Source organism: Cygnus atratus, chromosome Z (assembly GCF_013377495.2).
Source record: "Cygnus atratus isolate AKBS03 ecotype Queensland, Australia chromosome Z, CAtr_DNAZoo_HiC_assembly, whole genome shotgun sequence".
Taxonomy (NCBI): domain Eukaryota; kingdom Metazoa; phylum Chordata; class Aves; order Anseriformes; family Anatidae; genus Cygnus; species Cygnus atratus.
In genome coordinates, this window is record NC_066396.1 from 12,525,898 (window position 1) to 12,542,364 (window position 16,467).

The window sequence follows — 16,467 nt, forward strand, 5'->3', positions numbered from 1 at the left end:
AACTAGAAACAGCTTTGAATATAGTACGCAATTCAACCAATACACTCAGTTTCCCTGACAAATAAGAAACACTGACTCAACTTTTCCTTAAAGGACCAGGGTCTAAGACTGGCAATCTATAATTACATGCGAGCAGTTTTCCTATGCTCTAGTGTTATCTACTACATATACTAAATCTTTATTTCTCATGTTAAAAACAAGCACGGTTTTCCTCACAAGACAGGCAAACATTGAGCTTTCTCATTTCTCCTCACCTGTATTTAAAAGTTCAACCACACATTAAGCTTCCCTATTTTGTACTACAAAAACAACCTGCATACAAATGTATTGGGATTAAAGCATGGCTTGGTTTCTGGATTTTAGAGAATGATGTGCAATAGGCAAAGGTAAAACACACCGAGCAGTTGGTCATGGTAGAACCTGCCCAGTGGAAACCTGCACCTTGGAGGCACGTTGCAAGCACGCCAGAGAAAAGGGCCTGAAAGAGGCACAACCACAACCCTGAATCTTCAGGAAGTTTTCCAGCATTGTCTGGAACTGACAGGGGATTCAAATTTCTAGGTTCATAGAACAGATAACCCCATTTGGGAACAGTATCAGCCTTCATTGTAAGTGTAGGACAGCATGCCCACCTCAACTTCTTGTAACTGCATAAGAATTATCCACACGACAAACGCTGTTTACAAGCTTCAGTTGCTATATTTATACTAACTTATGGCTTTCATGGGAGTCACCCAACTTCTTAAACTTCTCAAAAGTGAAGTATGTTCTCCGACTTGCTTTTGCACTACAAATACTAAATGCATCAAGTACAATCTTCCGTGGTTTTGTTAGAGGTAAAAAAAAAATAAAAAAAGACTATGATCATCACATTTGGAAAATAATTTGTCAAATTTAAGCCTTTACTGAAAGACTCCAGGTGCAGTGAATTGATGCTTTGTTTGATAAGCCCGTGGCTGAAAATTTTGCTAACAAAAAGACAGGCTTCAGCACAATCATACCTGCAGTGCAACTGGATTAACCCATTCTGGGACACTCAGATCTTCCAGGGACATTCAGTCCAGGTAACCCCAAATAGCAGGAATGCTCTGAAGCAAACCTAAGAAACAGTTTCACTGAGAAAAGGCAGGTCCTGGGTGAACTTACAATGCATTGATTTCAAACAATTTAATAGCTAAAAAGTACAATTCACGAACTCAACGTCTTGTTTATAGGACAGCTTTAATAATGATCATTTGCCTTAGCTAAAGTAGCAAAGAAAGATACAGCTTTCCAAAACAAAGTCCTGCTGAGGACAACCGAGGCTCAATGTTTAATTTCTCTACAAAGCTTTTAGCGTGAATTGAGTCTTCGATTTCCAAGTACTGCTGAGTTGCAGGCTGCAGGCATTAAGCCCAGTTCCTCTCTTCCTTCCCAGTCTGGGTCATGAGTTACTATACAAACTGTTCCCAGTAGTTTGGCCTTCCTGTATGCTGTGTTTCTAACAGTGCTGTATGCCATCTCTCATTCTGAAGTATACCAGTGAGCTGCTTTAGCTAGGAAACATTTTGCTTACACTTCCCTTGCACTTTTTTCCTCCCAGCAACTTAGACCTCACTCTTTCATTATACAGTGACAGCCTTTCAAATGCTGCCTCATATCTACTACAAGAGTAATGCTTATGAGGTGTTTTGTGTATCGTAGCATTTTGTAATCCATTACTTCTGTAGCAGCTGACTTTCACAATCTCTGTACTTGGTAAGTGAAGCTGGCAACATTATTTCCCTGAAGCTTTTAAAGATGCTGCCTTGGGGTGTTTTATCTACAGGTGAACAAAAGTAATAATGCCATGGACTATTTAAGGGTTCATCTACTAAATTAAAATATTGCCATTTTAACCACAACTGAAGAATCCACATAATGGTTTGTAATTTGAAGGCTAATACAGAACATGTTGTGTTAGTTATAAACACATCAGTAGCTACTTTCTGCATTAACAGTTTTCTAGCAGTCCAGGCAATTTAATCTTTCAGTACGATACTAACATAACTCGTTGTGATTTATGACATTAATTAGTTAAAAACAATATAAAAGACTCCAAAAAAATAAAAGCCCTTTTTGGCTAAAAATTATTAGATCCTTGATGAGATAGCTGAAGTTTAATTTAGGCACACCAGAACGCCCTACTTTCACATCTATTTACTATATATGACTAAGTATATTTGAATGGGGTGTTGGAAAAACAAACACTGCTGGAAAAGGAATTATGTTTTAGTCATTTTCCAGACTCCTCTCATGACAGAATGACAACCTAAAAGGTTGTGTTCATTGTTTTTAAATAAAGCAGCAACCCTACCTACTGAACACCGAGACATGTATATGAAGTTTCAAAACTAAAACCACTCTGTGATTGTATAACACAAACTACAGTTATACCCACCTCGGTGTTTTCAGTAAAGTAGCTCCAACTTTTTATTTATGAAAAAGCATCTCTAGCTTTATATAATTGCAACATACTGTAATCCATCTTGACTTCTTCATGCTTCAAATTCAGTAGATAGTTGGTTTTTTTGTTGTTTTTTTTTTTTTTCCTTTTCAGGGTGAGGTGGAGTCAACTATAGTTCTGCCAGTTTTTAAACACTCTTTATGCACTCCGCAGAGGATAATCTGCTGGCATAGTTCACATTACAGAACAAGCAACACAGATAGCTAGTCTGAATTCAACAGAATGATGAAAAGCTTCAGGTCACCACCTCATTTGTTAATTAAGTCTCCGTTAAAAATACTACCTTCTTATACAATACAATTGAATCCACAGGTCAATATGCACCCTAAAGCTTACTGCTTTTTCAAATAGCTCAAGTTTTAAGAAGAAAATACAAAGGCTTTACATTTTTGAAAAAATGGGTTACCTGATTTCATTTAAAAATTCAAATTTGGTTGAACTCTTCATTTTGCATATTACTTTTCCTTTCTACTACCTTCCTTGTGATTATAAAAATCCTAGTGTTTTAAAAATACCTGAGTAACATTTTCTGAATAGCATCCTAGTGGATCACAGGCATTTGGACTGAAATGCAGATCTCAAACAGAAATCTAGAGAACAAAAAGCCTAACTAGTTGCTGAAAAGAGTGCCTTGGTATAGCAGTATGAAACTCAGAAACCTGAAACTCTACTAGTTAGGAAAGGTTATTCAGAAACGATACCCAAAAAATGCTATCTTTTTGCCATCTAATGTGAAAGAAGGTAATGAACTTTCTGTAATTAAAAAAAAAAATCACTTATCCAGTAGGAGATAAAATAGTTTATTTTCCTTAAGAGGGAAGTCTCTAGATATGAAGACTTTAGTGCATAGATCAGTAGCAGCTGGTACTGGAAAAATCTAAATTAAGGAGGGCTGAGTGCACGCACACATGCATACACGCACCCTTTAATGGATTTTGTATTTTGGTGCACTCACAAGCTCCAGCTGAGGCCTTCCCATCTGCTGGGAGGAACGGACAACACCTCCCTTCCTGACCAGTTCTGCTTAGTATGTTTTCGGTGCCCTATATTAATGATGAGCTCACATCGTGCCTCTTTCAGAGGCAGCAGGACATTGCAACAGAGTGGCCTTTCTCTACCCAGCTACCAGTTTTCAAGAAAGATGTAAAAACTTCACATTTTCAGGATGACCATCCCTGGCAGTTTGTTGCAGTGGTCCGAAAGAGCCAAAACTTGTTCCAAAGCTTCAATTCCTTGCTTTCCCTTGCCATTTCAAAGACACACAAAACAGTCAAAACAGCCTATCAACTGCAGTCCACATTAAATCATCTTCCTCCAATTAAGAAAAAAAAAAAGCAACATTTCACTTGACAAGATGTTTCAAAGGTAGTTAAAACTGCATATGAAGCGTGTTTGGACAGCTAACTGATCTTTCCTAAATACCTTCCAGCAGTGACAAGTCAGCAGTTACATGTCAATTGCTCTGTCAAGCTGGAAAAAACAGGACTCTGAGGAAACTAGCTTTACCTATTAATGGGACAATGATTTCTCTGAGAATTATATAAGGAAGACAGCATTGCTTGCTCTGTATGAGTTTTCTGAGAGTGAAATAAAGGGCTGTAAGTGGCAGTGAAATTCTTCCAGCACAATTCTTCAACACTGAAATTCTTCCAGTAGCTTTCAGTATTAGCAGACTGGACCGTTCGTTTTTTGCAACCGGCTGTATTTAGATGCCAGTCCCACCTTCCAGGTTAGACTAAATTCAAGCCGCTGTCAATTATGGTAAACAAACTATTTGTAGGGACTTAGGAAAACAAGTAATATTTTTATTTAACTTATAGCTAATAACTGCAAGTGAAATACAAGTAGTATAGTAATAGAAATACAATAGTCTCCTCAAACCTCAGCAGAGCAAATACAAGAGCTCCTGCATGATATGATGCAAGATGCTTTAAAAAATGTTGCATCATTAAGTGCTGGGTTATTTGGGGGCATTTTTCTTCCCAGGTATCAGATGAGAAATACTGTTACACATCTCTAATTTCCTTTCAAAACTAAAGATACTGAAAACATCTCCTGTGTAAGTTACATTCAAAGCACTTAATCACCCTTTTCAGAATAGTTCAGACTTAGAATACTCATGACAAAAGTCAGACATGTCTAGGCGTGGTTATCAGCAGCTTCAAGACTTATTTTCAAGTGTGCAAGATCATCTGCCATAAGATACACGAAAACAACCACTTGGGGAAAAGCATGCATGACACGTATGTAGAGATGCAATGAAAGATTTAATCTTTTACAGATCTCCTAAATACTCTCGGTGTTTACTCTCTCTCGTCATCTCTCCCCCATCTGTTCTGCCTTTTTGCTGTCTGGGTTGTTTCTTCACCTCTCCTGTCTATTTGCATTGAGAAAGAATCCAGGAATTCTGACCTTGTTGCTTTGACTTGCAACCTTTAACAGTGTTTGTATAGTACAAATCACTTGGTGTATCCAAAAAAAGGCCACAGAAGAAGCCAGGCCACAGCTCCTAAGGGCCTGCATTTCCTATTAGAAGTGTCAGAGTCAGCTTCTATACCAAGAGAGCCTGTTTCATGGAGTATGCTACAATTTATATAGCATAATACATACGATATTTGCTATGATTTATATTTTTTCCATATACATTGGATTGTGCCAATGATTTATATTTAGCTTCTTTAAACATAGAACAAGTTCTATTTAATTTGAGGCTCAAAGGCACATACGCAGTGTCACTTCTGCATTAAGTGGCTTACTGTATTTTCTGCCTTCATACATAAACACACTGACTGCAGCACCTAAATTTCCTGTCTCAGCAATCAGGCACAACTGCTTAAGCCCACAACCACCATTATTTGTCCTACACTGAAGTCTGATGCTTGCATGTGGGCATGTCAGCTACCTTCCAGAGAACTGCAAGTATCTCTTCTGCTCACAGCCAGCAGGCAAATGACTCCAGGTAACATGTCCCAAATGTAAGCCATCAACACTTAAAAGGTACTTTAGAGGTATTAAATCGGACTTCCTTATTAAAGATTTCCAGTGTCTGGACACCTGAAGATCTGTGACAGACCGTGCACTCCTCTGCTGGTACGGCATCCCTCACACTGCAACACTGCCACACACAACTGAGCTCGAGGATCACCTGAGCCCCTGCAAAAATAATGCAGTCCTTACCACCACCCCTCCTGGGTCGCTAGCAGCTTACACCACCAGGCGAGCCACACTTCTCCTGTATACGTTCACTTCCATTCTTTGCCACCACCTCATCATCCACAGTCTTCTGTGTGTGCCTCGATTCCCACCTTGTTCCCTGTCTCACCTTTCTGTGTGACTAACCTCCCATGCCAGATTCACGTCTGCTTCGTGGCCTTCAGGTTAAACTGAGAGTCACCCTGGGTGGCGACAGCAGGGACACCCTGCACTTCTCAGTGTGCACTGGCCTCGGCTTTGGGGACACCAGCAGCCTTGGGACCAGCTTCTGCAGTCTTCAGCAGAGAAGCGAGGACAAAGGGAATAGAAATAGAGCGCAACTAACCTCAGGAAACAAAAAACATCAAGTTCCAAGGCTGCCCTTAACAAATGTGGCACAGACAAGGAAGTACACTTTGCACAGATTGCTGACCACCCGAGACAGAGTAAGAACCTTCTGAGCCTTCATCTAGTGTGTTTGCTGAGACTGCTGTTAGCTCAGAGACCAAGGGAAAAAATCTGAGACCCAAGTCACAGCAGACTGTAAACATGTACATTTATTACCGGTCAGCTAAAAATGTGAGCAAGGGCAATTCTCCTTGCTGTCTTCACTCCAGTATTTCCTGTCATATTTCAAAGATATAATTCTGGAAAAGATCTGCAGTGTTCTTGCACAAATCTTTGTACTCCACCCCCCAGCCCCCACCCAAAGAACCTAAATAAATACTGGCAAACACGCATTTAAGCAAGTTAGACTTTGGCTACTTGGAGACACTGAGTTTTACTGCTGCAATTCCTCACACGGAGGTACTCTGAAGGGGAAGCTAGATTTTTAAAAAGGCACCAGTTCTAGAATAAGAACACCCTCCACATGGAGAATTCTTATACCTGCAATTATCCCCAAAAGGACACGCTCTAAGATGCCTCCACAACCACTGCAATCAGGCAGTGTGCATCCAGGGTTACTTTTTTGTTTTTAATGCATCTTCAGCTGCTACAGGTTACCCATCCTGCAGAACAGTTGTTTTGGGGAGAAGAGAACTGCAGCTAGCTCTACATTCAGGCAAGAGCACCTTCCAGGATGTTCAGCGCTTACTAACAACATTGCTCACTAACTGATTCACTGGTCCAGCCTTGCCTGTACACAAGTAGTTAGGGGAGGCTGAAAAACAAGCAAATTTTATTATTTTTGGGTTACATTGTGCAACAAGGGATCAAGCTGATTGTCTATATACTTCACTGCAAGAAATGCCTCCTCAAGAGATGCTTAAACGTAGAAGAGCAGCCTCATGGATGAGACACTGCTTTTCTAAGGCAGAAAAGCAGGTACAGGGACACTTCAGCTACATGCGGTGGCAGTAAGAACACAGGCTGATACATTTCCATGTTAAATGCGGTAACGTATCCAGTTTGACTACTTAGAGAGCTTTATGGAACATGTCAAGTGTTAGGACAGGAATTTCACCGAAGATGGATGGCCACCTCAAGTGCAAAGAGAGATGTTAGAAAATATAATTAAAAAACGTAAAGAATTGTCTTACTTTAGATACTGTACTCTTTAATCCTCGGTCTTTACAAAGCAAGGCAATGCAAACCTGTCATCTGTTCATCCTACAGAAATCAAACCCATTTGCAAATTTCAACCAACCAAAGTCTGGAACAGACCCAAATTAACGACTGCATTCAGGGTAAAGACAGTAGCAGGGGCTCATGACCTGTTCTGCTGCAGCCAAATCAGCTACAGCAGGCACTGTCCTGTATCCCCTGGTGGGGGTGACACGGAGAAAGGCCTGGAGGGAGACAGCCACCAGGACAGGAGGGGTACTGAAGCCAAAAGGCACCGGGTGCTGAGAATCATTAAGGTTGGAGAAGACCTCTAGGGTCATCTGGTCCAACCACCCCCCTACCACCAATGTCACCCACTAAACCCTGTCCCTGAGCACCACGTCCAACGCGACACCTCCAGATAACCGCTCCCCTCAGCCTGCCACCTGTTTTCGTACTGAGCGCGTCTGAAACACAAGGAAAAGGCTTCTGCGGAGCCGTAAGGGGACGGATGGACGCGGCTGTTTACCCCGGGGAGCTTTTAGGGAAATAAACGACGGCTGAGGGAGCGGGGAGTGAGGGAGCGGGAGGAAGCGAGGGCACACCCCCTCCCCCCCCGTCTCACCAGCTGCCGGAGGTCGTCCTCGGAGAGCCCGGCGTAGCGGTACCGCTGCTGCTCGAACTCGTACCGCGTCGTCTTGGCCACCACCGCCACCCGCGACGGGCGGAACCCGCCAGCCCCAGCCCGGAGACCTCCGCCGTTAGCGGAGCACGGCCCCGTCCCTGTCCCGGCCCCTGCCCGCTGCCGAAGCAGCGCGGAGCGGCGAGCGGCCGCCCGGCCGCCGAGGCAGAGGGAGCCGCAGCGGGAGCCCCGCCAGGCGGACATCGCCGCCGCCCCCCTGCCCGGCTCCCCTCAGGGCAGCGCTGCCCGCCGCCGGCTCGCGCCACGGCTCTGCGGCGGCCCCCACGGGGGCGGGGCGGCGGGGCCCACGCGCATGCGCCGTCACCGCCCACACCGAGGGCATGCGCGCCTCGCCTACCCGGCGGGAGGGGAGGGGCGGGGCGCGAGGGGAGTGAGGATGGCAGTTGGGGCGGTCGTTGCGGGGGGGCGGAGGGTGCGCAGCGTGTCTGTCCCCTCAGCCCGGCCGTGTCCCATTGCCCCCCACTTTTCTGTGCTGACTGTTCGTAAAGAAATAAAGATGGCGGTGCCCTCTGATTTAGCTCGTGGAGATAGGAGTTGGGGGTAGCCCGGCTCTGGAAAGCCCGAGGCGGGGCTCGGCTCGCTGCGGGGCGGTTGTGCCTGGAGGAGGAGGAGGGGTGCTGGGAAAGGTTCCGTGTGTGGAAAGGAGACAACACCGCGCCTGAGGGGGCTCTGATGGGGAACGTGTTGTGTGAAAATTCCGGCTTCCGTTCGTGACTACTGCAGTCTTTCATAGGTTTATGGCAGTGTTGGTGGAAAGCAGCAGGGTCGGGGAAAGACCTGTGGGGAGCACACTGCCTCATAAACAAACGTAAACAAAGTTTACCTTTGGCAAATCCAGGTAAAAAAAGAGGGAGGGAAAATAATCGATCCTGAGATACTTTCTAATACTGTAAGTGACCTACCTGGAAATACCGGTTTTATTTTATTTTATTTTATTTTTTGTACCATTACGAAAAACTGCCTTACTAGGTATTCTCTTTTGCACGTAGCACATCTACACTGAATGCTGCATTCACGCATGTTTCTCTAATTACTCATCTTGTGCCTGGTTTTCCCCTAGGGGAAGTTACGTCTCTCTCTGTGCAGGCAGAATGAAGCAGCAGCTTTTTACCTGTTAGTGCAGGGCTTTTTCCATGGGACTGTTATGTAGGAGAGTCCTAGGAAATCCGACTAGCTAAAGGCATTCTGCCATTCCCTGCTATTGTATAACAACAATACACGAGCTCCATCCAGTCTTTACTGATGACGGGTAGTAGGAGTTTTTATCTACTGATTAGCTTAGCCTTGAAGGGTGCTACCACAAACCAGATTACCAGAGGGTAATTAACCATAACTAATTCCCTTGCTGGCCAGAAAATGCCTCATTCTGTATAACCATTAACCTCTAGAGTGTACGAAGCAGCAGATAATATGATATCTGGAGAACAAATGGAAATAAGAGGTTTTGCAAATTTATGGCTCTGTTCTGCATCATATCTACTTTATAGCTTACTTGACAATTGGACTGCTCGAGGGATCTGTGCTTCATGCATTACCTATTTATATTGAACTGTTTTGATCACTGTTCACAAAACAAATCAGCTACAAATGTTTTGTCAAGCTTGGACAGGGAGCAGCATTTTACTCTGAAGACACACATGCCTCAGAGTAAAGACCATGATACGTTCTTTTGAATTAATGCCCACAGCAAACATTATAGGCATACAATATGAAAATATGTATTTTAAAGCGTAAATTCAAAACGGCATAAGATATCCTAATTTTCTGGAAGCAGAGCTGAGGAACAGAGTATAAAGCGATTCATCCAAGAAGAGGACTGCCAAAAGGAAGTCTCAGAGAGACTACATGAGAGGTACAGAGATCTTACGACAGCCCATTCTGCATTTGGAAAAAGGTTTAAACTTTCCATAACACATAAAATAGAGTTTGTATAATGTTACAATTCGCATCTTACTTTATAGATGGGCCTACTTCCAAAACATGCAATAAGACACTACTTAACCTCACCCTCACTACAGTTTCTCATGGAACATACACCTGGATACATTAGAATAAGATACAAGAATCTGTAAAATGACACATTACTCATTTTGAATTATATTCACGTTTGTCACTTACGACATGAAGTATGTCCCATCTTCAATGGCTTCAGAGCAATACGTCCAGTGCATTAAAAGACAGATTGATTCATGCAGAATTAAATCAACAAGCATGGGCATTAAAGCATGGTATTCTTATAAGAAATGAGTATGGAGCAGGGATAAATTTGCACTGTAAAAATGTTCTGTCATGTGGCTGACCACAACCAAAGTTATATATCCCATGTGATAAAGGACACTTGAGTACAGCCTGCAGCAAGGAAAATGCTTCAAAATAACATTCATTTTAGACATCAAGGAGTTATATTATAGTACAGGTAAATTTCATGACAGAAATCCATAGAAAACCAGGCTGGACTTAAAAAAAAAAATCACTATATAAGAAACATAAAAGTATTCATTCTATGCGACAAAATAATGTACCTGGAATAATTTCTAAGTCACAACTGATTTATTCCTGTCATTACACTAGCTGGAAAACTGGCAGTGCACGACTGTGCCAGCAGTTTTATATGGTTGTCCAAATGTAGCCTTTTTTCATCCAAAATAATTTACTATTAGTTCTACTGAAATTATGGTCTAGGGCTATAACTTCTTCATTTCTACTCCTTATTAAAGTCTGGGGAATGACTTCTTGTGATTATTTAATTAATAACCAGTTATATAGTTAACTAATATGACTTTCTTCATATGCCGGTAACTACCACTGATATCTGAAAATGATAATGCTATCAGTGTTTAGTTGCATTCACGGAGGAGGAGGTAAACAGACCATCAAGGTAATATTTTACAAAACGGAGTCCTCAGACTGTGAACTCAGCTGACCACAGCTGTTAATTCTGACTATTCAGAGGAAAAGTCCAGACTAATGCTCAGAGAACGTGTCACTCGTTCAGCACATCAGAATCTTGCAAGGCAGGTAGATGAATTCATTAGTAGTTATATTCTTATTGAATTTCTCATCCCAGATTCCGTCCATGTGTGCTTGCAATTTACTTGCAATGTTTGTATCCGCATCACTGATTACGTAGCTCGACTGTATGATTTGCTTCATAAATTCCAAACTAAAGGATGCTTCAGAACAAGAAAAATAAATGCAGTTATTCTTATGAATGCAAATTATTAAAAATCTTTACACAAAAACAACAAGAAAGAGCAAGCTTTATTGTCCACACTTTCATCAGAATGTCTTAAGAGAAATTTACTTTTCTACTTTTCTTCTCAGTCTTTGTGCAAGGACATCTACATGATCCGTGAAGTGGGCTAACACAACTGATTTCAACATTTCAGAAGCAATTTGAATACGCTTGAACATGCAGACACATTGTTTTATAAGAATGAACTGTGAAAAATGACACTGGAATCTGAACTCCACTTTTTAGATAGACAACTGCTATAGAACAGGGAATGTATTTTTTTCCCTGTTTTTCCTGCCAGCATGCTCCAGTGTTAGGTCCTCTAAAACCCATGTAGAGAAAAAAGGATGCTCTTTCCCTCTCTGTCTCTGTTGTACAGACTGTAAGCAGCACTGAAAGCAGTAGCAAGTGTGCTAAACTCTTTGCTTCATACAGTTTACCAAACGTAATTCAGAGGTCACTAAAGTTCCTGGTGTAAAAAAAAAAAAAAAGAGCGAAGAGACATAGGAAGAGATACAAAGATTTTTGATGTGACACTTTTTTTTTTCTTTATGTGAAGAGTATAGAATAAGTCATTTAGGCTATCCTATCCAAGTACATTTTGCCAGAAAGTCATCATCTTAATGGCAGATATCTGTATATATATCCCTTTATTAGGAATTGCTAGTTTTCCTTCCTTTTGCTTATTATTCCTGCACTAACACCTAAGAATTGCCAGCTCTGCATCCTCTCTATATACTATTTAATCACTGTGATTTGTTAGAAGTTTTGTATGAAGAAGTTATGTTCAGTAAATAAATAAATACATAAAAGCATTCATCTGAAAAAGTATAGAACAAGTTGCTCCATGAACAGCAAAATTAGCGATGTCTAGTTTCATATGGATTTGGTGCATATGAAATGTCTCCATTCTACTCTTCAGACCACAGTAACCCCAGGTAGCCATCCTCCATCGTTTTCCTCTCTCCTTCCTCCCTGTTCAGGACCAGGAATGCCACACTCAGCCCCACAAGCCTCACAGAAAATAAAACCAAGCTTACCCCGAGACTGTTTCCTGAAAGGATACCACTGTCTGAGTTGTGTCACCCCAAAACTGCCAATTTTCATGAAGAACTTAAATTGTCTTGGAGCTTTGAACCTCCTGGCAAATTTTTCCAAAACTCAACTGGGCTCAAAGTAGGTCTGAGAGACAGATGGGTAGGGTATACAGTTGTTTAAATCTTTCCTTAGGAAAACAGGCTAGAAATAGTGGATAAGAACAGTCTGTAGGAAGCTCTGATTTGGACACACAATAAGACAACTAGTTAGATGGAAATTAAAGCAGTAAGAAAATTGTTTATTATTTAGGCATAGAAATTGTTGCTCCAGCAGTCATAAAGTGGCAAACTTTACATTTCCAAACCCAAGTAGATATATTACATATTAGCATACCTTCAGTCTTGAGAAACAATGAAACTTAGTGCAATGAGACAAAACAGAATAAATAATGGATTAGGATATAAAGAGTAAAAATTCATACCATAAATATGTCTGCACATATATTTATTTATGTCTTTTATTACCACAGTATCCAAACTCCTCACAATATTTAAATATCTCTTTTCCTCCTCAGCTTGTAGGAGATATAGCTTCATTTTCATATGCGTGTGTGTGATCATGTGTGTGTGCGTGCATACTTGTGTATGTATAATAAGATCTTGAGAAAAGACAGCTCAGAAGAGAGTTTGTGACTGATCATAAGCTTTGTTCCTTACGCTGTGAGATCAAATTATAAAGTTTTTAAGTCCTTTGTCTGCAAAAATTCAGTTGCACCTGCTCTGGAATGCTCCTTATTTCCCAATAATTTTATGCAGTAGTAGAATTTAGATGTTGTGGGATATCACGGCATTCTGGTGCTTCCACTTGATTTCATGGAATCCTTTGATTACCTGGGCAGATTTTGAAATCAATCTCTACTTTCAGTGCATAACCAGCGGAACTCCAGGACAAAGTTCTCACCGTGACCTGTTGCTAAATACATGGAACTGCTTTTTTTTTTTTTTTTACAACTGCCGGTTTTTATAACATGGAGCTTAGCTCCTGAGTATGAGTTGCAGCAATGAAATATGAAGGTCAGTGATGGAAATATTGTTATGGTCAGGAGTGAGGCTGATAGAAAGGGACACAATGTACAGCTGGTCATGGAAAGAACATTTTTGTTACCAGCAAACTGAAGAGTTGAAGAGTTCCAGTGCTTCACTATTTGAGACAAATGTTCAGTAGTGAAGGACTTTCCTTTTCCTGAAGGCAAAAGTCCAGTCCCACTCAAGCTTTCTGTCATCCAGATGTCAGACAAGTGCTAATTTTGGCCAGCTATTTAAGATTCAGCGTAATCCAGATGCTAGTTCAGCTTCATCTGGATGCTAATCTTGACAGGGCGATGAGAATTCAGGAAGCTGGAATTCTTCCAACTTCATACATGTATGTTCAGATGGCAAGACTAAATTAAAACTTGAGTCTTCAGGTATGACGCAGCTTTTAAGGCTGAAAAATCGTTACAGCTTTCTTAATTAAAAGGACTTCAGATATTTCAGAACTGTTTTTTCAGCTCTGAGAATGACCAGGAAATAATATTTGATAACCAACAAGATACAAGACAGCAAAGTTGCAGCAGAATGATTACAGACACCTTCTTTATCTGTTGACAGAAAGAATAAAAAGCACGGGGCATTAAATGGTGCCTGCACTGTGCATAGGCTTCAGAAGGATCTGGAAAGTCTTAATTCACAGGTGGCTTTAGAGAGAATTGATTTTTCTAATTCTTCTTGAGGATGGTTGGGTAGTGAGCAGCAGTTTGTGGCATCACTTTTACAGAGTGATTGGGTCTTTGGCGCTGTTTGGATTGTTGCACATATTTGACTGTGTAATATATTCAACTCAATACAAGATGCTGTTTAGGGGTATCTGTAGCTAATAATAAAGCATAAATAATCTTAGATATGCATATACAAGATTTTATGCAGGTCTCTAGTTATACTGTCATTTATTTGTGTATATCAAATGGGCTGTTAACAGTGCTTGTTCTGAGCAAGCAAAAAGCTATTCGTAAGTGCAAACAGATACACTTATAGATTTTAAAGCTCAGATGCCCCCGGGAACTTCTGTTTACTGTTCTTCGTGTTCAGTCCTCCTGGTGCTCATGGGTATAAAAGCAGATATTGGTTCTTTGCACTTTAGCAAAATTCAACAACCAGTCTACAAGTCCACATATTTAAAACAAACAAACAAAACACCACTTGCTTAGTTGTGAATTTTGATTTCTATTGGCCTTTGTCATGCTGAACTGCCACTCACAATTCTGCTTGTATGTACTTACAAACAAGATGCTGAATATTACCAGACAATTTAAATAAATGTTTTCAGTGATGCCTAATTTAAAGTCTTCAAAATATATCTTTTAAATAAAAGACAAAAAAAATTCTTTCAGGTATTTTATTATTTAATGGTTATATGTTTTTATCCATCAATATGATGAATAAAAATTGATTCCCTATAAAATTCCTTATTTTAATAATGCATCTAAGTATATTTAATTATAAAATCTGAAGCCTTTTTAACAACTCTTGAATACTGGATGTCATCATGTCATTCTTATCTCAGTGCAAAGCAGGCTGACTAGAATCCTCAAAAGTGCCTCTCAAGTTCTTTCCCAATGTATTGAACTTAAGCTGTCTCTAAAATTAATCTGTGCTTAAAAATTACAAAGCAAAATTCATCAGATTTTGTTCCTCCGGGTTCTGATGAGACATCTTAGGCATTTAGGGAAGATGAGTTCCCAGTGGTGCTGTTGTTGCTGCGTGGTAGCTATCATGAGCAGACTACGGGCTGCCTGCGGTTCCATCTAGAGTGATCTGAAATAGAATTTTTTAAAAACCTTGCTTATTTGAATGTATTCACATTTTGAAACAAACTGGTGTTTCATAATACCAAAGCAGTAGGTTAAAGTTTGGATACAATCAGTTCCTGGTTTAGGTAAATATCTAACAAGATAACACAGTATTATTCACAAATATTTGAGCATGTGAATAGTGAATGAATCCTGTGACTCCCCATGCCAATAAAGATGAGCACATGAGCACTAAAGATTCAGGTATCTTGATAGGACAGTGCATCTGGGATGCAAAACAACTTGCCCTGTAAGGGGAATACTGTCTTAAGTAATTTGATGTTTTTAACACTTTGTAATAGGTGCTCAGTAAACTGAAAAATCTGGCATATCTTCAAGTAACTCACTGGTCATGATAAAGTACCCAAGGGTGTCTGTGGTGGATAATCTATAGGACTATTACTAAGCTGCAAAAAGTCTTTATAGCTGATGTCAGGTGCATATCACTATCTTACCACGTTTATAAATTGCTTTCATCTGCACCTCTAAACAAGCACTAGAAGTTTTAAACTTCTTACAGGTGATCTGAAAGGCCTTCCATTTTTCAGAAACATTACATTTGATTTCTCCATCCCCTTTCCTGATATGTCATCATTTAAAGCCAATCAGTTGCCTCTTCCACTATTTTTTTAGGTGTTACTGATATCGACTTCAAAGAATAAAGAAACTTGAACTCCAACAAATAAGTTAAGAATTAACTACTCCTCTGCTTTTTTTAATCACTATCTATGGTGTGCATGTGTGTGTTAGATTAATGATTTGGAATCTTAACTTTAGCACAAGGTAAGAATTTAAATTGACAAAAAATATCACACAGAGGTAGGTTTTTCAGGAGTTCCTATGATGTTGCTGAACAGTAGTTTCTTTAAAAAGTATTTTACTTTTTTTTTTTAAGAAAAAAAAAAAAGCTCTCTTAACAGTTTTAATCTTTATAAACACCAGGAGATGCCAGAGTCATAGTGAGGATAGGGCATGGGGCTATCCCACGTATAGCCCCATGCTGTACTAATACTACTGACATTTTGTACACCCCTGTGAAAGAAACACATTATGCCTCCCAAAGAATAACAGTTCTTCCTAAATCCTAATGCAGTTATAACACTTTAAGGACCTTCCACTATTTCTGATGACTGTGATGGGATCAGCACCTGTTTATAAATGTAAACAAAATGCATCTTTCTGGAACAAGGATGGAATATCCTTGACAGCTATGAAGAAAACACAGAAAAACCTCTTAGAAGTATCAGAAGCAAGAAGTAATATTTTCAGAGACATCTTAGTGACTATGGTGTCTAAGTAATGACTTCAGATCACCTGCTACCAATGGCAGGCAGAGATGTTGTGGTTCTAAATAATAGATGCATGTTCTGGCTGGCTGATTT

At 40.4% G+C, this 16,467-nt stretch overlaps 2 protein-coding genes across 4 annotated transcripts in view; both read right to left on the bottom strand.

Annotated features, from left to right (window-relative positions):
- NADK2 (NAD kinase 2, mitochondrial) overlaps nucleotides 1-8,198 on the bottom strand; it is a 33,125-nt gene extending 24,927 nt beyond the window's left edge. For both annotated transcript variants that reach the window (XM_035563763.2, XM_035563762.2), the window contains exon 1: nucleotides 7,848-8,198. In XM_035563763.2, coding sequence (XP_035419656.1) covers nucleotides 7,848-8,108 — 261 coding nt within the window. In that variant the 5' untranslated portion in view covers nucleotides 8,109-8,198. The remainder of the gene's footprint in view (nucleotides 1-7,847) is intronic.
- Nucleotides 8,199-10,639: 2,441 nt separating this feature from the next.
- Nucleotides 10,640-16,467, bottom strand: part of RANBP3L (RAN binding protein 3 like) — a 41,489-nt gene continuing 35,661 nt past the window's right edge. The window contains exon 15 of one of the 2 annotated variants that reach the window (XM_035563755.1): nucleotides 10,640-11,098. In XM_035563755.1, coding sequence (XP_035419648.1) covers nucleotides 10,917-11,098 — 182 coding nt within the window. In that variant the 3' untranslated portion in view covers nucleotides 10,640-10,916. Of the gene's footprint in view, nucleotides 11,099-14,060; nucleotides 15,051-16,467 lie in introns of those variants that run through there. The other variant, XM_035563756.2, reaches the window with a different exon arrangement.